Genomic DNA, 26755 nt, shown 5'->3' on the forward strand with positions numbered 1-26755 from the left:
ACCCAGCACAACCAAAAAGAAATGTAATTTTTTTTTAATTCCATAAAAAAAAAAAAAAATCCTGTTCCTACCACCATTTTCCTGGACCCCTTTAGGCTAACAGTTCTAGATCTTTTAAACATGATGCATATAACATAATGTGAAGACCATTAATTCTGAATGCCTTCTAGATGTATTTAGCTAAAGATCTTTTAATATGCAGTTTTACAATACAGTCAGTGTGGACTCAGCAAAACAGAACACAGTAGTACTGTTACTTCCCTTAAGGCAGACAGCATACTTTCAATGAACACCTTCCAAAATGTGGAATATTTTGGTAGCTCAGGTATACAACTGGTGCATATTACACTTAAAGTCACCTAAAATCTTGTCATATGAGTCACTATCTTTGCCATTCTATATTTTTATCATCAATAGTTTTCCTCTAAACGAAGTGCTTTTTTCTCACTATTAAAATTTCACTGGGTTGATTTCAGCTCATTGGTCAGCTACCTTGTGAAGTTGAAACTCATTTACTGAGGAGAAATAATGATAATAAGATATTTGTTGACTCACTCTGGTTACAAAGCAAGTCAGTAGCAGATGTGAGATCAGAAAATACACCTCCCATTTTCTCAAACAGAGCTCTCTGCCCTGGTTCCCAGATAATGATGATGCTGATGATGATAACCATTCTCAAAACAGGTAAAACTTACTGGAAGCTTACCACATGCCAGGCACTGTTCTAAGAATTTCACAATTATTAATCTTCAACTCTATTATGGGTACTGTAGTTTTCCTCATTTTACAAATTGGAAAAACCAAGGTAGTATGAAGTAAACTTGCCCAAGATTACATCATTAGGAAATCGCAGAAGTAGTATTCAAACCCAGATGGATGGTTTGGTACAACTATCTATTTACTCCTAAATAGATTGAGCGAGCTACCCAGGAGTGACTCAAATACTGGGAAAGATCTCAAATGACCTGTCCTCCTCGTCAAAGGTCACTGTCTCCCATAGATAAGGAAGCAAAAAGGGTAGGTGTACAACTCTATCAGGAGGATTAATCTATGATTCCCACCAGGAGGGGCCCGTTCTGTCACACTTACTTCCATTGCTCCTCAGGAGAGAGTTCTGACATATCCACCTGTAGAAAGACACCACCATAAACATCCATTACTGTCTTAGAACTGTTCCTGCCCAACATACAGGGATCACACATTTGCTAGAGCTAAAAGTATGAATCAGGATTTGTGGGATATGAAGCTAGATAAAATATTCTGCCATATAATACCATTTGACTCTAATTGGCCTCATTAGACTAAGCATCAGTCCCTGCTCTGCTATCAGCTAGTGGTATGACCTTCCAACCACAAAGCTCCAGTTCTATTTGTTAGTCTTATCCTTTTATAGCAGGATTTCTTAAACCTGGACACTAGTGATAATCTGGGACTGGTTAATTCTCTGGGTTGTTTGGCAAGGGGGGATTCTGTAGATTGTATAATGTACAGCAGCATCCCTGGCCTCTACCCACTAGATGCGAGTAACATCTTCACAGATACAACAACCAAAGAAGTCTACAGATATTATCCAATGTCCCTTGGGGGATGAAAAATTGCCCCCAGGTGAAAAACCACTGCTCTAGAATTAGAGCAGTGGTGAGACTGCATCACTGACTCAATGGATATGAGTTTGAGCAAGCTCCAGGAGATGGTGAAGGACAGGGAAGCCTGGCGTGCTGCAGTCCATGGGGTCAGAGAGAGTCAGACACGACGGAGCAAATGAACAACAACAGAATACTACTAAATTCTTTGAGTTCAGGGCTTGAGTGTAGCCATATGGAAAAATACCCAAACCTCAGGACATAAGTCACTCAATACATTCTTACATTGAACTGAGCTGAAAATGCTTTTTGATGTAGAGAAGAAAAGCCGTCATAAACACTCAAAGGAATCAATCAACAAATATTCCTTTAGTACTTATGAAGTTCAAGACCCAGTTTCCCACTGTTCCTCTAATAACTTCAGAAAAGTACCTTAAGTGGAATGTGTGAAGTAAAATGGGCAGAACATCACTCTACTACTAAGTAAGTTGGTACATATTTACCATATATCTTTTATGTGTGTGCAGTGGGAATTCACCATTGCTTAGGGAGGGGTTTCTGGTTTCTACATATCCCATCTAGGGAAGGAAGAAAAGGGAGGGAAGAAAGGAAAGGGAGAAAAGGAAAGAGGGGAGGGATAGAAGGGAAGGGAGAAGAGGGGAAGAGAGAGAGGAGGGGAGAAACAATATCCCAAGGCTTTCCCCAGCCAACCAAGGTATTGAAATCAACCACCCGTTTATCCTACTTTACACTGTTTCACGGAATTTATTCAAGTGACTGACTCAGTCCTTCATCTCCCTGGAAGGACAGAGGTCCCCTCCCAGAGAGGACAAGTAGATGCAGGAAATGGAAAGGCCCAGCTGGGTGGTACCTGAGCAGACAATTCAGAACCACAGTCTTATATTATCTTAGATATGCTTTCCAAGTGATTTAACTGCTGCTTAAATCCAGGGTCAGGGCCAGGGTGATATAAGCAAGGCATCAAGGACCCAAAATTTACAGAGGCACACACTTTCAGGTACTGACCCTGCACTTGCATGACCTTAACAGTGAGTGCCTCCTTCAAGTCTGTGCCCTGCACTTTGTATGCTTCACCCTAGTCCAAGTCCTGCTTATGTTTATCTTGCTCCCATCCTAGAGCATCTCACAGAGCTAAGGAGAATACACTGCTTTTGTGTCTTTCAAGAAGAGCAGAGCTGAGCATACATTAAACACTCAATGAGTACTTATGGAATTGAACAGAATTCCTTCCAACAGGGTAATAAGTAAGTATGCTGACAAACCAGCATCCTACCTGGAGATGCTTAAATGAGGATGTAAACAAACACTTGAAAAATACCTAAGGAGCATCTGGGAAATAAGTATTCATTTTCTGGAGGCACCCAGAAAATCATGCTTAAAAAACTGCATGTCAAAACAAAACACAACTACATATTCAAAAAAGCAAGACAAGTCTGTTGAATGGAAAACAAGGAAGATCCAGAGAACTGGGCCAGGCATGGGGACACCTCTCTGTGAGATAGTGCTCAAGCGTGCTACTATTTGTGCCTTAAAGTTTCTCTCATTGGAAAACAGAGACTGTCTTCTGACTTCATTGTGGGGCTGTGAGAATATACTAGTATTATACTGCAAGTGATTTCACTGCCTTTCCTCCTAGGATCATAGGTGCTCAGTTGCTAAGTCATGTCCAACTCTTTGCAACCCCATGGACTAGCCCATCACAGTCCTCTGTCCACGGAATTTTCCAGGCAATACAGAAGTGGGTTGCCATGCACTTCTCCAGGGAATCTTCCCAACCTAGGGTTCCAACTTGAATCTCCTGAGTGTATTTCACAAAGTACCTGGAGAGGCCAGGGAACTGAATGTTGGTGAAGCACAGGACAGTGATGCTTTCAGAGCCTCAGGGAGGCTCAGAAGGGCAAGCTCTTACACTGAGACTAGACCTGGTGCTTAGAAGGCCATTTAGCATTTCATGGAGTAGCGTGAGTACTGGAGTGGAGTAATGCTAAGAGTCAAGAAATGATGTGGCTTTAATATTTCCATCCTGAACCAAAAGATTTTAAAAATTACATCCAAACCAGTCATCTAGCTCAAGTGGAAAAACAAGGAGAGCTATAAGCTATTCTGTAAGTAAGCTGTACCCTAGAAATACATCTGCATTTTCTCCCTCACTAATGAGTTTATTCATCTGGGGCCAAGCAGTAAGTCATTCAGGTCCCCTGTCCAGGCTCAGGTAGCTAATTGGGCAGGCTCTCAGGGCAGGATTGATAGGCCCATATTCCACTCCTAAGACTCGAACACAGAATGTCTTTTTGACAACCAATCACTCCTCTCCTAGGATTTCACAAAGCTTCTAGTCGTGTTAATCTACCAAAGTCCAGATTTGAAAGAATTTAAATCAAAAATGTCAGGCAGAGGGCAAGATAAAATTTCACAAAAATGGAAAATGATCTGTGGTTGACTGATATATTTTCTCAGATGCAAAACACAGATGGATCCACCAGTGTAATCCCACAGGCAGGCCTCTGTCCCCCACAAATACTGATACTCTGGGGTCTCTTGAATCTTTACACAGACTGATTAGTTTGTCCCTTCAACCTTTCTCTTCCACCAAACCACATTCTGCCTTCCTGCAAAATGCCAGCCAAATCCTCCTGGGTCCAGAAAGGCCCATTAGACTGACCCCACTCACTGAAGGGAAAAAAAAATCCTCAACTGCTTTGAGCATGATCCACAGTCCAGAAGCATCAGCACCCTGAGAGCTTAAAAACAGAGGCTTCAGAATCCATCCCGGACCTCCTGGATCAGAAGCTGCATTTAATAAGATACCCAGGTAATTCACACGCACATAAAAGCACTGCTGTTGCATTCCAGCACTCACATTCAGTCTGTCCTACAGTCACACACCTCCACACACCTGAACTGCTTTTGTTAACAGCTTTCCTGAGATCTAATTCACATGGCATAAAATTCACCCATTTAAAATGTGCTATTCAATGTTTTTAGTATATGCAGAGTTGTGCTACCATCACTGCTCTTTAAATTTAGAACGGTTTTTACTACTCTAAAAATGAAACCAAGTCGGCCATCACTCTGCAACATCCCTCAGCCCAAGAAACCACTAATTTAATTTCGATCTCTATCTACACATTTGCCTGTTCTAGACGTTTCATATAAATGAGATTTGACAATATGTGGTCTTTAGAGAATGGCTTCTTTCACTTAGCATATTTTCAGTGTTGCTGCAAGTATTATAGTCATTCCTTTTTACTGCCAAATAATACTATATTATATGGATATACAATATTTTCTTTGCCCGTTCATCAGCTGATGGACATCTGCATTGTTTACAGCTTTGTGTTATTATAAATAATGCTGTTATGAACATTAACTTACAAGTTTTCATACAGACATGATCTCATTTCGCCTGAGCATATATCTAGTAGTGGAATGGTCTGGTTGTATGGTAACTCAATGCCTAACCTTTGGATGAACTGACACTTTGTTTTCCACAGCAGTTGTACCATTTCACATGCCCCCAGCAGTGCACAAGAGTTCCAATTCCTCCACATTGTTGACAACACTTGGTATTATCTTTTTGGTAAGAAGCATCCCACTGAGTGTGAAATGGTAGATTAATGTGATTTTGATTTTGTGTTCCTCTGACGTATAACGATGTTGAGCACCTTTTCGTATGACTATCAGCCATTCACATATCTTCTTTGGAGAAAAATTTATCCAGATCCTTCGTCCACTTGTTAAAAACAGATTTTTTTTCCCAGCAGTTTTAGGTTCACAAACTTCCCTGGTGGCTCAGACAGTAAAGCGTCTGCATACAATGCAGGAGACCCAGGTTCAACCCCTGGGTCAGGAAGATCTCCTGGAGAAGGCAATGGCACCCCACTCCAGTACTCTTGCCTGGAAAATCCCATGGACGGAGGAGCCTGGTAGGCTACAGTCCATGGGGTCGCAAAGAGTTGGACATGACTGAGTGACTTCACTTTTAAGTTCACAACAAAACTGAGTGGAAAGCAGAATTTTCCATATGCTCCCTGCTCCTCAATATGCATAGCCTCCCTCATCAACATCCCTCATCAGAGAAGTACCTTTGTGCCAACTGAGGAACCTACATTGACGTATCATCACCCAAAGTCCATAGTTTACCTCAGAGTTCACTACTGATGTACATTCTATGGGCTAGGACAAACATAACATTCTTATGGACATATATCCATAAACAGAGTATCATACAGAGTAGTCCTACCGACTTAAAATTCTCTGTGCTCCTCTTATTCATCCCTCCATCTCCCCTAATCCCTAGCCACCACTGCTCTTTTTACGGTCTCCATAGTATCACCTTGTCCATATAGTTGAAATCATGTAGTACACAGCCTTTTCACACTGGCTTCTTTCACTTAGTAACATGCATTTAATCTTCCTCCATGTGTGTACAGGGTTTAATAGCTCATTTCTGTTTTAGTACTGAATTAAACTCCACTGTCTGGAAGTGCCACAGTTTATTTACCCATTCACCTACTAAGACGCTATGTGTGCTCAGTCACTCAGTCACGCCCGACTCTGCACCACCGGAACTACAGCTTGCCATGCTCCTTTGTCCATGGAATTTTCCAGTCAAGAATACTGGAATGGGTTGCCATTTCCTACTCCAGGGGACCTTCCCAACGTAGGGATTGAACATGTGTCTCTTTGTCTCCTGCACTGTCAGGCAGATTCTTTACCACTGGGCCACCTGGGAAGCAAAAGACATGTTGGTTGCTTCCAAATTTTAGCAATTATTAAGCTGCTATAAAGATCTGTGTACAGGTTTCTGTATGAACATACATTTTCAGCTCCTTTGGGGATATATTAAGGAGCACAACTCCTGGATATGGTATGGTAATAGTAAGTTTAATTTTGCAAGAAACTGCAAAACTATCTTCCAAAGTTTGACGGAAGATATTCTCTTGCATTCCCACCAGAAATGAATGACAGTTCCTGTTGCTCCACATCCTCCCAGTATTTGGTAGTGTCAGTGTCTCAGATTCTGATGATTCTAATAGGTGTGTAGTGGTATCTCACTGCTGTTTTAATTTGAATTTCGCTGACTACATGAGGTGGGACATCTTTCACATGCTTATTTTCTATCTATGTGTCTTCTTTGGTGTATCTTTCTAACTATGTATCTTCTTTGTTAAAGTCTCTAGCCTACTTTTTAAACAGGTTTTCTTATTACTGAGTTGAAAGAGTTCTTTGTGTATTTTAGGTAATAGTCCTTTATTTCTTTATTGTATACTTCTTTATGGCTGTGTCAGGTCTTAGTTGTGGCATGTGGGATCTTGGGCTTCCCAGGTGGCTCAGTGGTAAAGAATCTGCCTGCCAATGCAGGAGACGCAAGAGACATGAGTTCAATCCCTAGGTTGGGAAGATCCCCTGGAAGAGTAAATGACAACCCATTCGAGTATTTCTTGCCTGGAAAATTCCACGGACAGAGCAGCCTGGGGAGCCACAGTCAACGGGGTCATAAAAAATCGGACACAACTGAAAACACACACACACACACGTGGCATCTTAGTTCCCCAACCAGAGATTCAACCTGCACCCTCTGCATCGGAGGATGGATTCTCAACCACTGAACCACCAGGGAAGTCCCTGACAGTCTTTTTTCCTGACAATCTCTTTTAATTGATGCATTTAAACAACTAATGTTCAAAGTGATTGATACAGTTGGATTAATATCTACTATATATTTGTTACTGTTTTCTATGTGTTGCCCTTGCCTGTTCCTATTTTTGTCTTCTAATCTTTTTCTGCCTTTTGTAGTTTTAACTGAGACTATTATATAATTACATTTCCTTTCCTTTCTTAGCTTATCAGTTATACTTTTTTTTGGCCACGCTGTGCAGTTTGTGGGATCTTAGTTCCCCAACCAAGGATTGAACCTGGGCCATCAGCAGTGAAAGCACAGAGTCATGACCACTGGACCAACATGGAATTCCCTATACTTTTATTTTTACTTCTTTTAGAGGTTGCTCTAGAATTTACAATATACATAAATAGTAAAATCCACTTTCAAACAATACTGTATCACGTCACAGACAGTGTGAGTACCTTATAACAACAAAATAATCTTAATTCCTCCTCTCATCCCTTGTATCATTGCTGTCATTCATTTCACTTATCCCTAAGTACACATACAGAAACATATGCAGTCAAATATAGTGTCGGTATTACAACTTTCACAAAACTATTCACTGTTATATCAATCAACAACTTGTAAACTAAAAGAGCCACTACAAAATTCCTATAGCTTATATATTTAATGGTGAAAGACTGAATGCTTTTCCCCTAAGATCAGAAATAATGTCAGGATGTCCACCCTCACCACTACTATTCAAAACATACTGACGTTTCTGGCCAACAAAATAAAGTGATAAAAGGTACAGATTAAAAAGAAATAAAACTGTCCCTTATTTGCAGATGACATGATGGCCTACACAGAAAATCCCAAAGAATCTATGAAAAAAAAATTCTAGAATAACAGCGTTCAGCAAGGTGGCAGAATATAAACATACACACAAAAGTTATATTTCTATATTAGCAAAGAACATGTGGAAAATGACATTTAAGATACAATAAAATTTACAATTAAAAAAAGAATTAGTAAAATAAATGTTTTTTCAGTCTACTTTCACTTACTCCCATTCCAATGCTTTTCCTTTGTTTAGGTAGACCTGAGGCTCTGACCTCTCTTATTTTCCTCTCTCTAAACAACTTTTAATATTTCTTGCAAGACAAGCCTGTGTGTGTGCTCAGTCGTGTTTGAGCCTTTGCCACACTGTGGACTGTAGCCCGGCAGGCTCCTCTGCCCATGGGACTTTCAGGCAAGAATACTGGAGTGGGTTGCCATTTCCTTCTCCAGGCTACCTTCCTGATGCAGGGATCAAACCCGAGTCTCTTGAATCTCTGCACTGGCAGGTGGATTCTTTACCACTAGTGCCACCGGAAGCAAGACAGCCTACTAGCAACAAATTTGCTCTATTTTTGTCTGTCTTTTTTAATTTATTTGGGTCTTTGTTGCTGCACATGGGCTTTCTCTAGTTCCAGTGGGCTGGGGCTCCTCTAGTTGCGGTGCAGACTTCTTAATGTGGATGCTTCTCTTGTGAAGCATGGGCTCAGAAGCCGTGGTGCACCGGCTTAGCTGCTCCGCAGCACGTGGAATCTTCCCAGACCAGGGATTGAACCTGTGTCCCCTGCACTGGCAGGTGGATTCTTAACCACTGAACCATCAGGGAGACCCTATTTCTCCTCTTTTGAAGGCTGATTTTCAGGATACAGAAATCTAGGCAGATGGGGGTTTGTCTTTACTCTTCTATAGGTAAAGTGTTTTCTCTGCTGGCTTCTTTCAGAATTTTTTCTTTGTCTCTGACTTTCTATGATTTGAAAAATGATATGCCTAGATGTAGTGGGGGGAGGGGAGGCACGGTGTTGGCATTTAACCTGCTTGGTGTTTTCTGAACTTCCTGGATCAGTGGTTTGGTGTCTGACATTAACTTGAGGAGATTCCCTGTCATTATTGTTTAAAATATTTGTTTCTCTCCTCCTTCTGGTATTCCCATGATGCACCTGTTTCTGTCTATTCAGGTCGCTGTGACAAAGTACCATTGACTAGGTGGCTTATAAACAACAAACATTTACTTCTCACATTTCTGGAGGGTGGAAGTCCAGGATCAAGCACAAGCTGGAAGGGATTAGGAAACTCTGTGGGGCCTCTACTGTAAGAGTACAGACTCCAATTATGAGGGTTCTGCCCTCAGGACCTAATCACTTCCTATAAGCCCCATCTCCTAACACCAATACCTTTAGGATTAGGATTTCAACATATGAATTTATGGGGAACATGAACATTCAGACCATAACAACACACCTTTACTTTTGTAGTAGTCCCACAGTTCTTGGGATATTTTCTTTCAAGTCTTTATTTTTTAATTTTTATAGGTTTCTACTGAAATATTCTCAAGCTCGGAGACTCTTTCTTCGGCTTTATCTAGTCTATTGATAAGCCCATCAAGGGCATTTTTCATTTCTGTCAGGGTGTTTTTGATCTCTAAACATTTCTTTTTGATTCCTTCTTAGAATGTAAATTTATCTGCGTACAATGCCCAGCTGTTCTTGCATGTTGTCTCGTGTATCCATTTGAGCATACTTAGCACAGCAATCAGTTATTTTAAATTCCTTGTCTAGTGATTCCAACATCCCTGCCAGAGATGGGTTTAATTCTGATACTTAGCCTGTCTCTTCAAAGTGTGTTTTGCCTTTTAATATATCTTGCAATTTTTTGATAGCTGGGTATGATATACGAGGTAAAAGGAATTTCTATAAACAGGGATTTAGTACTGTAGTGGTAGGATGCTGGGGAGGAACAGCCTTCTCCAGTTCTATGACTGGGTTTCAGTCTTTTAGTGAGTGTGCGCCTGTGGAGTGTGAACTTCACAAGTGCTTCGCAGTGCCTCACCCACCCCTCTTAGGTGGGGCACAATGGCTTAAGAGGACGGAGTTGGGGATTTCCCTTATCCAACATAAAAAGCTACAACTGGTCAGAGATGGGTATTTTCTTTCCCCTAGATCAGTCAGGCTCTGATAAAACCCCAAAAGGTTAGACTGTGGTTAAACAGTTTCCCCTGATGGCAGATCTTAAGAAGAACAGAATGCTCTGTAGTATTTTTAAAAGGTTCTTTCCCAGCCCTGCCAGCCACAAAAGCACAAAGGGATTTTTCTCAATACTCAATGTAAGAACCTGCCAGATACCTGGAAGGTCATTGTGGGGGCTATGAATATCTATGAGTACCTGTGGAGTTCTTAACTTTGAGTTGTCCACACTGAGCCTCTAGCAATTTATTACAATCCAGGTTTCCCTGCGCCAATACTGGTTCCCACAGAGGTTTCTGCTTCTGTAAGTTGTGATTCATGCCAGCAGTTTGTCTTTGTCCTATGACCTCACTTTTCTAAAGATCTAAGAATTGTTGATTTTTCAGTTTTTTCAGCTTTTTACTCATTCTTAGGACAGAATAGTGATTTCCAAGCTTCTTACATGCCATATTGAAACCCTTCTGTCCATTTTTTAAAAGTAGGTTATTTATATTTTAATTGTTGAGTTATAAAAGTTTTTTTAATATATTCTGGATATAAAGTCTCTTATCTGATACATGACCTGCAAGTACTTTCTCTCATTCTATGCTGTGCTTAGTCGCTCAATCATGTCCAACTCTTTGCGACCCCATGGACTGTTGCCCGCCAGGCTCCTCTGTCCATGGAATTCTCCAGGCAAGAATACTGGAGTGGGTTGCCATGCCCTCCTCCAGGGGATTTTCCCAACCCAGGGATCAAACCCAGGTCTCCCGCATTGCAGGCGGATTCTTTACTGTCTGGCCCACCAGGTAAATCCCCTTCTTCCATTCTGTGGGTTGTCTTTTTACTTTTTTTGGTGATGTCCTATGCAATACAAGTTTTTCATTTTAATGAAGTACAGTTTTCTTTTTCTTTTACTGCTTTTGCTTTTTGTGTCATATCTAAGAAACTACTGTCTAATTTGATAGCGATTTATGACTACTTTTCTTCTGAGAGTTTTATATTTTTAGTTATTACATTTACGTCATTGGTCTGTTCCCTGCCCCACCCCCCACCCCATTGGCCTGTTTTGAGTCAATTTTTTTATATGGTGCGATGCAGGGGGTCCAACTTCATTCTTTTGCCTATGGCTATCTAGCTGTCTCAGCATCATTTGTTAAAAAGACTATTCATTTCCCCTGTGGACCTGATTGTTCACATTGGCTCTTAACTCTCTAAGAAGGTACAACACCCTTGTTTCCCACATTATTTTCTTAAGTGTCCACATAGCTCTATATATCAGAACCTCTGAAAAGATAGCTGGACATACATACTACCATATATACAATACCAGATCTACAAGACCTTTTAGAACTAACATCCAAAAAGATGTCCTTTTCATTATAGGGGACTGGACTGCAAAAGTAGGAAGTCAAGAAATACCTGGAGTAACAGGCAAATTTGGCCTTGGAGTGCAGAATAAAGCAGGGCAAAGCCTTATAGAGTTTTGCCAAGAGAACGCACTGGTCATAGCAAACACCCACTTCCAACAACACAAGAGAAGACTCTACACATGGACATCACCAGACGGTCAACACTGAAATAAGACTGATTATATTCTTTGAAGCCAAAGATGGAGAAGCTCTATACAGTCAGCAAAAACAAGACTGGGAGCTGACTGCGGCTGAGATCATGAACTCCTTATTGCCAAATTCAGACTTAAGTTGAAGAAAGTGGGGAAAACCACTAGACCATTCAGGTATGACCTAAATCAAATCCCTTATGACTATACAGTAAAAGTGAGAGATAGACTTAAAGGACTAGATCTGATAGAGTGTCTGATGAACTAGGGATGGAGGTTCGTGATACTGTACAGGAGACAGGGATCAAGACCATCTCCAAGAAAAAGAAATCCAAAAAAGCAAAATGGCTGTCTGAGGAGGCCTTATAAATAGCTGTGAAAAGAAGAGAAGCAAAAAGCAAAGGAGAAAAGGAAAGGTATACCCATTTGAATGCAGAGTTCCAAAGAATAGCAAGGAGAGATAAGAAAGCCTTCCTCAGCAATCAGTGCAAAGAAATAGAGGAAAACAATAGAATGAGAAAGACCAGAGATCTCTTCAAGAAAATCAGAGATACCAAGGGATCATTTCACGCAAAGATGGGCTCAATAAAAGACAGAAATGGTATGGACTTAACACAAGCAGAAGATATTAAGAAAAGGTGGCAAGAATACACAGAAGAACTGTACAAAAAAGATCTTCACAACCCAGATAATCACGACGGTGTGATCACTCACCTAGAGCCAGACATCCTGGAATGTGAAGTCAAGTGGGCCTTAGAAAGCATCACTATGAACAAAGCTAGTGGAGGTGATGGAATTCCAGTTGAGCTATTTCAAATCCTGAAAGATGATGCTGTGAAAGTGCTGCACTCAATATGCCAGCAAATTTGGAAATCTCAGCAGTGGCCACAAGACTGGAAAAGGTCAGTTTTCATTCCAATCCCAAAGAAAGGCAATACCAAAGAATGCTCAAACTACCGCACAATTGCACTCATCTCACACGCTAGTAAAGGAATGCTCAAAATTCTCCAAGCCAGGCTTCAGCAATATGTGAACCGTGAACTTCCTGATGTTCAAGCTGGTTTTAGAAAAGGCAGAGGAACCAGAGATCAAATTGCCAACATCCGCTGGATCATGGAAAAAGCAAGAGAGTTCCAGAAAAACATCTATTTCTGCTTTATTGACTATGCCAAAGCCTTTGACTGTGTGGATCACAATAAACTGTGGGAAATTCTGAAGGACATGGGAATACCAGACCACCTGACCTGCCTCTTGAGAAACTTGTATGCAGGTCAGGAAGCAACAGTTAGAACTGGACATAGAACAACAGACTGGTTCCAAATAGGAAAAGGAGTACGTCGAGGCTGTATATTGTCACTCTGCTTATTTAACTTCTATGCAGAGTACATCATGAGAAACTCTGGGCTGGAGGAAGCACAAGCTGAGATCAAGACTGCTTGGAGAAGTATAAATAACCTCAGATACGCAGATGATACCACCCTTATGGCAGAAAGTGAAGAACTAAAGAGCCTCTTGATGAAAGTGAAAGAGGAGAGTGAAAAAGTTGGTTTAAAGCTCAACATTCAGAAAACTAAGATCATGGCATCCAGTCCTGTCACTTCATGGCAAATAGATGGGGAAACAGCGGCTGACTTTATTTTTGGGGGCTCTAAAATCACTGCAGATAGTGACTGCAGCCATGAAATTAAAAGACACTTACTCCCTGAAAGGAAAGTTATGACCAACCTAGAGAGCATATTCAAAAGCACAGACTTTACTTTGTCAACAAAGGTCCGTCTCATCAAGGGCTATGGTTTTTCCAGTAGTCATGTATGGATGTGAGGGTTGGACTAAAAAGAAAGCTGAGTGCCAAAGAATTGATGCTTTTGAACTGTGGTGTTGGAGAAGACTCTTCAGAGTCCCTTGGACTGCAAAGAGATCCAACCAGTCCACCCTAAAGGAGATCAGCCCTGGGTGTTCATTGGAAGGACTGATGTTGAAGCTGAAACTCCAATACTTTGGCCACCTGATGTGAAGAGCTGACTCATTTGAAAAGACCCTGATGCTGGGAAAGACTGAAGGCAGGAGAAGGTGACGACAGAGGATAAGATGTTTGGATGGCATCACTGACTCAATGGACTTGAGTCTGGGGAAACTCCAGGAGTTGGTGACAGACAGGGAGGCTTGTCATGCTGTGGTTCATGGGGTCACAAAGTCGGACACGACTGAGCGACTGAACTGAACTGAAAGAATGTATGTAAAGCATACTATAGAGAAAGAAAAGAAAGCCTCTGAAGCTATCTGTAAAGTCTGATACATTTATTCATTTACTCAACTCTCATTTAAGGCACTTGTGTACTGAATGTGTAGGTTCTGGCTAGTCATGGAGATACAAAGATGAACCAGACATTTTTTCCTGCCCTTGAGAAGACAGATAAAAAATAAAACAATTAGGCTGTTTTAAAAGCATTTACTCAGTAGAGGGAACACAACTCTCCATTTTACAAAACACACAAATGAGGTATAAAGGAGAAAATCACTCACTAAAGATGACATTATGGGGGACAGGGACAGGAGTGACGGGGAAAGAATCACAGACCTTAAGGACGAAATCAGAGTCAAAGCTTTGGGCCTCAAATGGCCAAGCCAATGACTAGCCTCAAGGTCATGCGAGGGCCACATTATGACTTTCTTGGGCCCTAGGTACTTTCGCCTTTGTGGAACGCTTCCTACATTAAAAATATATATATTAGGGACATCCCTGGTGGTCCAGTGGTTAAGAATCTGCCTGCCAATGCAGGGGACACAGGTTCAATTCCTGCGCTGTGGAGGTTGCACATGCTGAGGGGCAACTAAGTCCATGCATCAAAACTACTGAGCCTGTGTGTGCAAGTACTGAGGCCCACACGCTGGTGCCCATGCTCTGCAACAAGAAGCCGCTGCAGTGCAAAGCCCATGCACTGCAACTAGAGAGCGGTGCCTACTTGCTGCAACTAGAGAAAGCCCGGGCACAGAAATGAAGACCTAGCACAGCCAAAAATAAGTAAAAATAAAAAATTTTTTAAGTATTTCAAAATATATTTTATAACTGCATTAATATAAAGATGTACAATCCAAGGTGGATTATATCCATTTTTCTCTTCTGATTAAAAGAAATTAAGACATTTTTATGGGCCACTGGGCACTGTGCCTACTGGGTAAGTCAGCCCTGAATCCTGCTGTCTCTCCACAGCTATGCACCAAGAATTCTCTCCCCAGCTGCCAAGTCACATTGCTCTACCGCTTCCAAGATTCTGTCCTCTACTGGGTTTAACTGATCACGTGGCTAAATCTTTTTTTTGTTTTTTTCAAGTGGCTAAATCTTATACCATCTAAATCCACAAAAAAAGGTAACCTCATTCTCTACTCATGTAAGCACTATAAAGTTACTGGACAGTCATTTGCCAATAATGTGTATTCTATGTTTAAGGAAGGTTTAGATATATTCAAGAATGATCAATCCCAAACAAAGAAACAGACATGTCATGACCTGCAAATGGCAAAGTCCTAGGAAGCATGTGCTTGGCATCTTGGGGACAGCCAAAAAGTATCTGTTCATCTGCTCATTCATTCAAGCACAAGACAGTCATAAAACACATCTCTTCCCTTATAAAACCATCTAAGGAAGAAAACAGATAATAAATATGCAAGTAAATATATATTTATAGTATGAAATAATTTCTGGTAGCAGTGTTATGAAGAAAAATAAAGCAGAGTGAGAGAAGAAAAAAATGAAAAAGTAGGCTATCATGTGGCTACATGTAGACACTCTGGTTTCCCCAAACAGGTTTCCAACAAAAGGAGAACATGGGCAGGCTGGATAGGAAAACTAGCCCATGCGGAATGCCTTATTTCCTTGGCTTTTACGTGGCTCCAGAGCAACAACCACCTTCCTCAGTGATAAGAAAAAGTTGTAAGTCCTCATTTGGCATAGCTATTCACTTGCTATATATCAACAAACAAGGCACTTCTCTCCACGCCTCAGTTTCCCCAAATATAAAACGAGGAGGTGGGCTTAAGTGATTTTCAAGGTCCATTAAAGTTAAAATACTGTAATAATTCATGCCAAATCTAACTCCAAAGCTTTGGAGTCAGCTATAATACTCTGACTTTCTAGACTACCACAGTTTCCTTAGTTACCACAGAAGTGAAAGCAAATGCCTCTACTGTGGTGAGATGTGATATAACAGGATGCTACCAAATTAAGTCAATGAAAATTTACCAAGCAACGACCATGCATCAGAAATCTCCATCACTTGGAGGAGGGCCTCTTGCCCTAGCTTCAAGCACCTGTTAACTGCAAAGGGCCCTAAACTCTGGAACCCCACCCACCAGGGCAACCTGGCACTTGAGAGGTCTCAACTGATCCTTTCAAGTCAGAGACTGAGCAACCACGCAGCTAGAGACATCACTCTTTCACAGAACCTTAGAGATGACTAAGTCCAACCTTTGCCCTGCGGTAGTCACAGTCCAAGGGGTAGAGTGGAGACAGACTATTAAACATAATATGATAAAGATAACCATTGACACATAAACAAAATGCTGTGTAAATCCAGGGAAAGGAGAGATTAGCTAGTTTCTAAGCCTGTTACGAATACAGCAAAACCATCATGCTAGCTGCCTCTGTCTCCTGGGAAAGATACCATGGCCTGCTGAGTGATTAGGATAACATGTCAAGTCCAAAGTTTAATGGCCTACGCATATTTGTAACTTCCACTTTCCTTCTTGCTCACATTCTTCTCTAACTCCTTAGCCCTAGCAAGAATTCAAGGCCAATTAATTAAAGTGCAATTATCTCATTTTTCAGACCTCATAAGTCATCTGGGGACCATGAAGACATTGGTCATGCTTAGTCAAACCGTGAAGCCTGCCATGGCCAGCACACTGGGCAGCGGAGTGAGAGCAGACGCTGGCTGGGATAACTGCTATGGCTGCTGTCTGCCCACCACTCCACCCCTCCCACTATCACCAGAAAAGCACAATCTCCAGGCCAGCTAACTGGAAAGCTTTTTAAAACAAACTTTTCAAATTTCTACAGAAGTGGAAGGAATATTTAATGACCTCTCTCACATTCAACAATCATCAAATTTGGGGGCATTTAATGCTCACTTCCTGGGTTCTTCAATTCCTACCTCATAAAATTTCTATTTCTCCAACTGGCTTCCTCTCCACCTGGTCCTCCTCTCTCTCTCCTACCTGCACTCCAGCTTTCCACACACTTTACTTTTCTACCCATCCTTAAAGACCAACCCAGATGTCACCTCTTCCAGAAGCCCTTCAAGACCAAAACTATAAAACTCCTGAAGCCCATGTGTCTGGAATATTCACCCACCTATGAAATCTCCCTCCAGATTTTCATTGCCACACCTCGTTGGTCCAGACTTTATCTTGTGCTCTCTCCTAGACGTGCAGTCACTTTCGAGGTGCTCTCTCTGCCAGAACAATTCATAACAGAAGCAGCCACAGTAATCGTTATCAGACACCATCTGACTGCATCAGCCCCCTACTCTGACAACTATGACAATTTTCTACTGCCTTTGGATTAAAGTCCAAAACTCCTTGGTATGACACACAAGGCACGTCATCATCTGGTACAACCAGCTACTTATCTCAACACCTCCAACAAACGGCCTTTTACTCCAGCCTCACTCCATCACCTACCACTCTAACATGCTCCTCCCTTTTCTCCCTCAGTGCTTTGGCTGCTGCTGTCTTCTCTTCCTAGAATTCTTTCCTGACCTTCACTCTCTAGTTCATTTCTATTCCTTAAGATGCAGCTCAAATATCACCTCCTTTGTGACATATTCTCCAACTTTATTCACTCACACCCCCATTCAACAACTGTTAACTGATCATGCTATGCTCTAGACAGGGAATACAATAATAAATAAATAACAGCTCTCACTCTCAATGAGCTTAGAGTCTAGCAGATCTCCTCAGGCAGAGAGTAGTTCCCTTCCTCCTCTGTTCTCCAGAAATTTACAATTTGCACAAATCTCTAAGGTCATATTTATTACATTTAATATAATACTTGTTTCTGAGTCTGTTTTTATCTCTAGACTCTAATCATCTTGAGGTCAAGGATCTTTTACTTTTAAGGCTTTATTAAGGCATAGCAACCATCTCAGGTGGACAATTCACTAACTGTTCATGTATTTATAAAGTTGTACAGCCATCTTCTTTTAAATCATTTCCATCACACTATAAAGAAAGCTCAAAGCTCACTGGCCAACTCCCCATTCCTGTCCCTAGACCTGCTGCTGCTGCTGCTGCTAAGTTGCCTCTGCTGCTGCTGCTAAGTCACTTCAGTCATGTCCAACTCTGTGTGACCCCAGAGACGGCAGCCCACCAGGCTCCCCCATCCCTGGGATTCTCCAGACAAGAACACTGGAGTGGGTTGCCATTTCCTTCTCCAATGCATGAAAGTGAAAAGGAAGTCAGTCAGTCGTGTCTGACTCTTGGTGACCCCATGGACTGCAGCCTACCAGGCTCCTCCATCCATGGGATTTTCCAGGCAAGAGTACTGGAGTGGGGTGCCACTGCCTTCAGTTGTGTCCAAATCTGTGTGACCCCATAGACAGCAGCCCACCAGGCTCTAAGCAACCCCTTAATCTACTTTATATCTCTATAGATTTGTCTGTTCTGGATCTTTCATATAAATGAAGTCACACAATATGCTGCCTTTACTTACTGGCTTCTTTTATGTATCATAACAGATAGCATGCTTTTCAAGGATTATCCATGTATCATGATACAGCATGTATCAGTAGTTCACTCCTTTTTTGTAACAGGTAATCTTCCACTGTATGGATATACATTTTATGTATCCATTTACCAGTTGATAGACATTTGAGCCATCTACTATTTGGCTATTATAATACTGCTATGAACATTTGTATGTAAGTTTTACGGAGACATATGTTTTTATTTCTTGAGTATATTTCTAGAGTGGAACTACTGGGTCATATGGCAACTCTATGCTTAACCTTTTGAGGTACTGCCAAACTGTTCTCCACAGCAACTGTACCATTTTACATTTCCACTAGCAGTGCATGAGGAGTCCAATTTTTCTACATCCACAACACCTGTTATTACATCTTTTTGATTATAGCATCATATTGGGCATGAAGTGGTGTCGTGGTTTTGATGTGCATTTCTCTGATGGCTAATGATGTTCAACATCTTTTCAAGTGCTTATTGGCCATTTGTGTATTTTCTTTTGAAAAAGGTCTAGTCAGATCATTTGTTTATATTTTACTGGATTATTTACCTTTTTCTTATTAACTGGTAAGAGCTCATTACATATCCCAAATATAAATCTCTCATCAGAAATATGGTTTACAAATATTTTCTCCCATTTAGCAATCCAAAGTAGTCTGATAATCATCTGAATCTTACTCATTTTCACATTTCAAAGAACTAGCATGTAATCTGACTCATTGCACATGTTCAGTAAATGTTAGGTGGACATTACTGCTTTTAACTGCTTTGAAGGCAAGAATAATGCCTTACTTGTTCAGCATCTCCGTCACATGTCACACCTAGCACTAGACCTAAAGCACATGCTTTGGAAATACACAGAGGCTGAGTAACTCTCACTTGAACAAAACAGTGGGAATGATGTTGCAGAAGAATCCAGAAGAACTGGGAAAGCCACCTGAAACCAAAAGAACTTATTTACATTGGCTACTACCAGTTACCCCTGAGACTGCTGCTGCTCCCTGAGAGTAAGAAGCAATTCTTACAGTGGCCCACACTAAGAAGTAGTCATCAAAACGTTCCATTACTTAGAAAACCAGCCACCCTCCCTCCACTCCCTCAGCCAGTGAGAGACAGCAAGCACACGACAGCACTAATTGAAACGCTGGCTCTGCTTGAAATGCGCTTTCTTCTCCTTCAGTTCAGTTCAGTTCAGTTGCTCAGTCGTGTCCAATTCTTTGAGACCCCGTGAATCGCAGGACACCAGGCCTCCCTGTCCATCACCAACTCCCGGAGTTCACTCAAACTCACGTCCATCGAGTCAGTGATGCCATCCAGCCATCTCATCCTCTGTTGTCCCCTTCTCCTCCTGCCCCCAATCCCTCCCAGCATCAGAGTCTTTTCCAATGAGTCAACTCTTTGCGTGAGGTGGCCAAAGTACTGGAGTTTCAGCTTCAGCATCATTCCTTCCAAAGAAATCCCAGGGCTGATCTCCTTCAGAATGGACTGGTTGGATCTCCTTGCAGTCCAAGGGACTCTCAAGAGTCTCCTCCAACACCACAGTTCAAAAGCATCAATTCTTCGGCGCTCAGCCTTCTTCACAGTCCAACTCTCACATCCATACATGACCACAGGAAAAACCATAGCCTTGACTAGACGGACCTTTGTTGGCAAAGTAATGTCTCTGCTTTTCAATATGCTATCTAGGTTGGTTATAACTTTCCTTCCAAGGAGTAAGCGTCTTTTAATTTCATGGCTGCAGTCACCATCTGCAGTGATTTTGGAGCCCAAAAAATAAAGCCTGACACCTTTCCACTGTTTCCCCATCTTTTTCCCATCAAGTGATGGGACCAGATGCCATGATCTTCTTTTTCTGAACGTTGAGCTTTAAGCCAACTTTTCACTCTCCACTTTCACTTTCATCAAGAGGCTTTTGAGTTCGTCTTCACTTTCTGCCTTAAGGGTGGTGTCACCTGCATATCTGAGGTTATTGATATTTCTCCCGGCAATCTTGATTCCAGCTTGTGCTTCTTCTAGCCCAGCGTTTCTCATGATGTACTCTGCATAGAAGTTAAATAAGCAGGGTGACAATATACAGCCTTGATGTACTCCTTTTCCTATTTGGAACCAGTCTGTTGTTCCATGTCCAGTTCTAACTGTTGCTTCCTGACCTGCATACAGATTTCTCAAGAGGCAGGTCAGGTGGTCTGGTATTCCCATCTCTTTCAGAATTGACCTAAAGAGACAGCCTGGTATCTGGATCACATCAGAGATGCACAGCTGGCAAAGGTGCTCCATCCTTTGTGGGTTTTAAGTTAAAAAGTGCTCCTCCTCTTAAGCACTAGCATGAAGTCCTTCATGATTATCAACAGCCTATAGTAAATACTGAATACTTTCCAAACTTGTAAGCATACAAATAGGACTGAGGGAAGCTTTGGGAAGAAGGAAAAACTGAAGAACATGGTTGGTTCTACCAGAAGGCCTAGATCAGTGGGGCAGGAAATGTCTCTATCATCGCTTCCTATTATTCAAGCTACAAACATAATCCATGTCCTTCAACCTCATGCCTTTCTTGCCAGTCACTGTGTCACTCAAGTTCAAAATCTTCTGGTTTCCTAATACTGCCTGTAAGAGAAAATAAGAACTCCCCAGTAGGCTACATAGTGCCCTCTAAGAATGCACTGACAGTGAGCTCACGTGACCACATAAGGCCATGACCTGCCCCAGACTGCCTTCCAGTTTCACCCTCCTCTGCTCCTGCACACCTCTGGCATTTAACATGCGCTCTCCTGCACTATACGTAATACACCAGAAAGCACACTTTGAAATTAGATAAATCTGGAAGCACTACTTGCCTGGGTTAAGGCATGTCTTCCCTGCCTCTCTAATCCCTTCTCCATTTCTGTCCCCAGAGCGATCTTTCTAGAATGCAGATCTGATCCACGCCACTCACCTAAGTGCTTAAAGTTCTTCCACAGTTAATCACCCAGTACACATAAAAATCCAAACTCCTCAGCGATCTCACACCCACCTCCCTTTCTCACCACGCCCCACCCTCTGCTCACCATGCAGCAGTGACACTAAACCTGACTCAGTGCCCCGGCCCTGCTGTTCCCTCCCTCACCTCCCACCTTGCTCATGATGCTCCTTCTGCCCAGAGGCTCTTTCCCTTCTTTTCTTGGCTGATTAACCTCTGGTCATTTTCCCCACACCAGCTGAAATGCCACTGCTCTGGGGAGCCTCTCTTGATCTCTTGTCCCCCATTTTCTGTGCTCACAGAGAGCTCTGTGAGTCTCTGTATCGCAGCAGTTGTTACATCTGCTTATTTCCCTAACTCTTCCACTGGACTACGAGCAGCCTGAGAGCAGGGCCTAGGTCTTCATTACCCTTCATAGCTAAGACAGTCCCTGATAAATGCTCAGTGCATGCTTGATGAATGGATACATGAATAAACAGGATTCTCCCGCCATACACACAAGCCTGGCCTAACACATACCTTTATTACTTCTTTAAGCCGACGACACTGTGACTCAAGTGTCTCACTGACTTGTCTCAGTAACGACTGTGTGGTAGAGACAGGATAAAAAGGCAGCTCTTCAGAATCTCAGACCAATGTCCAGAACTCTCCTCCCACTCTACATTCATATTTCCAACTGCCTAATTAACACCACCACTTAGATGTTTACATAGGCATCTCAAACTTAGCATAGACAAACACAAGTTTTCTGTATTTCCTTCTCCTCACCCCAACAAAAATTTCTCCTAGTCTGTCCTGTCAGTACACAGTAACATCAGCCATGGTGTTGCCAACTACTCAAGTGAAAGCAAAACAAACTCAAAAAACCTGAAAGTCAAGCCTGATTATTTTCATTCCCTTACGTCCCATATCCAATCCACCAGCAAGTCCTGTAGGCTCTACTTCAAACCATTCTAATTTCACCTCGCCATCTCTGCCACCCTACTCACACTCCCCCTAGCCCCCAACTCCAAAACTATCATTTTTCACTCAGACTACTGCCAACAGCCTCTTAACTGCCCTCCTCGAGTGCTCCCCTACAATCCATTCTTCTCAAAGCAGCCAGAAAGATCTTTTTAAAAAATGCAAATCAGCTCGCCTCACTATTTTAAAAACCATCCAAAATCATTGTACTCTCAATAAAATTCAACACATTCAGCAGCATCTACAGGACCTTACATATCTGACTCTACCAAACTCTGTGACTTCATACGGTACTATTTTTCTCTTGCTCACTGTAACTCAGCCCCACTGGTCTTCTTTGGTCCCAAGACATGTGTAACCCGTTACCACCGATTTGTAGTTGCTTCTCCCTCGACTTGACACAGTATGCTTCCAAATCTTCAAGCTGCTAAGTCTTCTTCATTCAGGTCTCAGTTTAAATATCACCTCCTCAGAGGCATTCCATAAACCTCCCAATTGAAAGTAGCATCTCTCCTCAAGTCATTCTCCATCCTTTTCTCAGAGTATTTAACACCATTTGAAGTTATCCTGCTAGTTACTTATTATCTGTGTTTCCCCTATTAGAAAGTAAACTTCTCAAGAGCAAGGACCTTCATTGTCTTGTTCACTGCTGAATTACTGGGACCTAGAAAAATTCCTGACATTCTGAAGTTGCAAGTATTTGAATAAATAATATAGATTATATATTTAATAAACGCTTGACGAATGTGTGAGTGAATGAATTAAGAAATGGAATGGAAAAGGCAAAAAATAGTAAGTGCACTCTATGTAATATTTTTATGGCTGCTCACTTTTCTCCACCCTGCTTTTGGTTTTGCTCAGATCCCCACAATCTCTTGGACCACTGCAGTACTCCCAACTAATTTCTTCTCCTTCGTCCAAGCTGATTCTTCCAAAAATAACTTCCACCCTTCTACCAGATTTGATCATTCTGAGACATATATCTGAGTGTATTATAAGTTCAAGCCTCTTAGCATGTTGTTAAAAAGGCCTTGCCGACCTTATCACTCACTGCCATCCCCCTACATTTAATCTATATTCCACTAATACAGGAAATCTTACAGTTCCCAGAATATTCTATGTGGAATAGAATAGAATAGAATATTCTAACGCCTCTAAGCCTTTGCAGATCTTTTCATTTTGCTGGACTACTCTTCCCTTTCTCACAGACTATCTACTGAACTCAATCCTCAAGAACCATCTCAAGCATCCTCTGTTAAGTCTTTAATGATTCCCTCAAGCAGTTAGTCACTCTCTCCTTTGTCACCACAGTACGTGACACACACTTGCACTACACTGCAATCATTTGTTTCCATGTCCGTCTTCCTCTGTGTGACCATTAGCCCCCTGAAAGCAGGAGTTATGTCTTCATGTTTGTGTCCCCAGCACTGTATCTGGCGTATTGAAGCACTCGATAAATGCTGACTGAAGGAATGAGTGGATGTCTTAATTCCTCAACCTGGCATTTGAAGTCAACCTCATACTGGCTCCAACCTATGTTTCTGCATTTAGTACTTAGTCCTCTCTTACTTCGGAGAAGGCAATGGCAACCCACTCCAGTGATCTTGCCTGGAGAATCCCAGGGACGGGGGAGCCTGGTAGGCTGCCGTCTATGGGGTCGCACAGAGTCAGACACGACTGAAGTGACTTAGCAGTAGCAGTAGCAGCCTCTTTTACTTGCTGATCCCCAATCACATTTACTTTCTCATATTTACTTGGGACCTTTATTTCTAACGCTCTCTCTCAGTTCAGTTCAGTTTCTCAGACATGTCCAACTCTTTGCGACCCCATGAACCACAGCACACCAGGCCTCCCTGTCCATCACCAACTCCTGGAGTTTACTCAAACTCATGTTCATCAAGTTGGTGACGCCATCCAACCATCTCATCCTCTGTCGTCCCCTTCTTCTCCTGCCCTCAATCTTTCCAAGCATCAGGATCTTTTCAAATGACTCAGCTCTTTGCATCAGGTGGCCAAAGTATTGGGAGTTTCAGCTTCAACATCAGTCCTTTCAATGAACACCCAGGACTGATCTCCTTTAGGATGGACTGGTTGGATCTCTTTGCAGTCCAAGGGACTCTCAAGAGTCTTCTCCAACACCACAGTTCAAAATCATCAATTCTTAGGCACTCAGCTTTCTTTATAGTCCAACTCTCACATCCATACATGACCAAAGGAAAAACCACAGCCTTGACTAGACAGACGTTTGCTGGCAAAGTAATGTCTCTGCTTTTCAATATGCTGTCTAGGTCGGTCATAACTTTCCTTCCAAAGAGTAAGTGTCTTTTAATTTCATGGCTGCAATCACCATCTGCAGTGATTTTGGAGCCCAGAAAAATAAAGTCAGCCACTGTTTCCCCATCTATTTGCCATGAAGTGATGGGACTGGATGCCACGATGTTAATTTTCTGAATGTTGAGCTTTAAGCCTCTCATTAATGTTTTAATTAAATTAAATTAAGCTTTAATGCTCTCTCTAGTGAAACTTAAATCATCCATTAAGGTCCAGCTCAGGCGTCTCCTTCTCCATGAAGTCTTCCCTAACCATTTTGATAAGAAGAGATTTACTTCCCCAACAGCACTTTGTTTTTTCTACTGATGAGGTATTTAGAATGTCTTACTTTATAATTATAGCCTTTCTAATTGAACTACATGGGCTACTTTTCTAACTGAACGATGAAAGCTCTTTGAAGGCATGAAACATGAATTAGTATTATTTCTTCTCAACTTAAGTACCTAACACAGTGCATTGCACAAAGCAAGCAGGTATCACTAAATGTTTTATTAGTGGAGAAAAGTAGTATGCTTAGAGATAATAAGCCTCCTGTCCTTCACATATATGTGCTTTTACCTTTGTATAAATTAGTCTCCTGATCACATGATAAACATTATTCTTGCTTTAAGAATGAGCCCAACGTCATATCTTCTCCGAAGTCTTCCCTAACTCTCCCAAATATACTTTCACACTTTGCCATGTACCTGTGGTACCTGTACATGACTTCACTCATCACACTACATTGGTCATTATCACTTAGGGGGTCCCTCTCCCTACTAGACCATGAACTCTTGAAGCACAGAGTCTCTTTAAACATTTATGGGGTTCTTTTGGTTTGGCTGTTTTTTCTTTTTGGCCACAACGTGCAGCATGCAGAATCTTAGTTCTTTGACCAAGGATCGAACCCACGCCCCCTGCAGTGGAAGAGTGGAGTCTTTACCTTGGACTGCCAAGGAAGTCCCTCTTTAATCATTTATGAATCCCCAACACAAAATAAAGTATCTGGCAAAATTAAACGCTTAATAAATATACAGTGAATTTTGAAAACAGTAAATTAATGTTATAGAGTATACCAGCAATAGAGATCATGGCATCCCATCGCTGGGTTCAAATCCCAGTTCTACTTACAAGCTATCCACCCCTGAATAAGTTACTTGGCAATGCCTCAGTTTTTACTCATCTGGAAAGTGAAGACAATAATAGTATTAAAAGAGAATTAAAATAGCTAATGCATGTAAAATGCTTGGTGTAATGCCTGCCATGCAGCATGCACTAAAAAATTTAGCTATTGTTTGTTATCACTAGAAAGAGAGCTAAATGACAGGAAGCTTAATGACAGGCTCAGCAAGAGGGTGGGCTCAATCCTATGGGCAAATGGGGAGTAGAACGCCACTGGAGACGTCCTCAGTAACAGACACACTCAGGTACTGAGAACATCCTACTGGGAAGGGGGAAGGAGGGCAGAGGGAACAGACCACAGCAGGGCTATGCTCTCTGCCTCCAGCTTCCCCTTTCCCCACTGGTTCTCCCTAGTTGCTCAAGGCCAAAAGCCCCATGGCCACAACTCAGCATCCTCTTGGGATAGCTACACTTTAGAGGGAACTAATGAGTTTATGTTTACCGACAGATTTTCCTCTGAGGAGCAGAGAGATAAATGACTTCAAGAAGGGAAAACACAAAGAAATAAAATACAGAAGAGGAATGACACTGGGTAGATTATCCTGGGTTGACTTCCACAGAGTAAGCTTTTAGGCCAATAGCCCTAGGTGAACTGAACCTAATTAACCCCAAGTGGAGTGAACCTAAATTCATCAGAGGATTCTCTTGCAGGGCCATGTGCCTCCATCATGGGTCAAAGATGCAAAGAAGTAGGATCTAGGAAAAGAGGACTAAAAAGATGAAGCTACAGAAATAAGAATTCTAGCCCAATCTGAAGAATACTGCAACAGAGGAAATCAAAGAAGGAAGAGGCTGACCAAAGAATGATAAACTCCCTTTCACTGTTCCTTAGTTGAG

The 26755-nt window shown here is 41.8% G+C and overlaps 1 protein-coding gene across 3 annotated transcripts in view; it reads right to left on the reverse strand.

Annotated features, from left to right (window-relative positions):
• RNF121 (ring finger protein 121) overlaps positions 1-26755 on the reverse strand; it is an 82039-nt gene that overhangs the window by 47654 nt on the left and 7630 nt on the right. For 2 of the 3 annotated variants that reach the window (XM_070383797.1, XM_070383798.1), the window contains one exon: positions 1090-1127. The exons of the other annotated variant lie outside the window; for it this stretch is intronic. In XM_070383797.1, coding sequence (XP_070239898.1) covers positions 1090-1127 — 38 coding nt within the window. The remainder of the gene's footprint in view (positions 1-1089; positions 1128-26755) is intronic. 3 annotated transcript variants of the gene reach the window in all.

Source organism: Bos mutus, chromosome 15, assembly GCF_027580195.1.
Source record: "Bos mutus isolate GX-2022 chromosome 15, NWIPB_WYAK_1.1, whole genome shotgun sequence".
Classification (NCBI taxonomy): Eukaryota; Metazoa; Chordata; class Mammalia; order Artiodactyla; family Bovidae; genus Bos; species Bos mutus.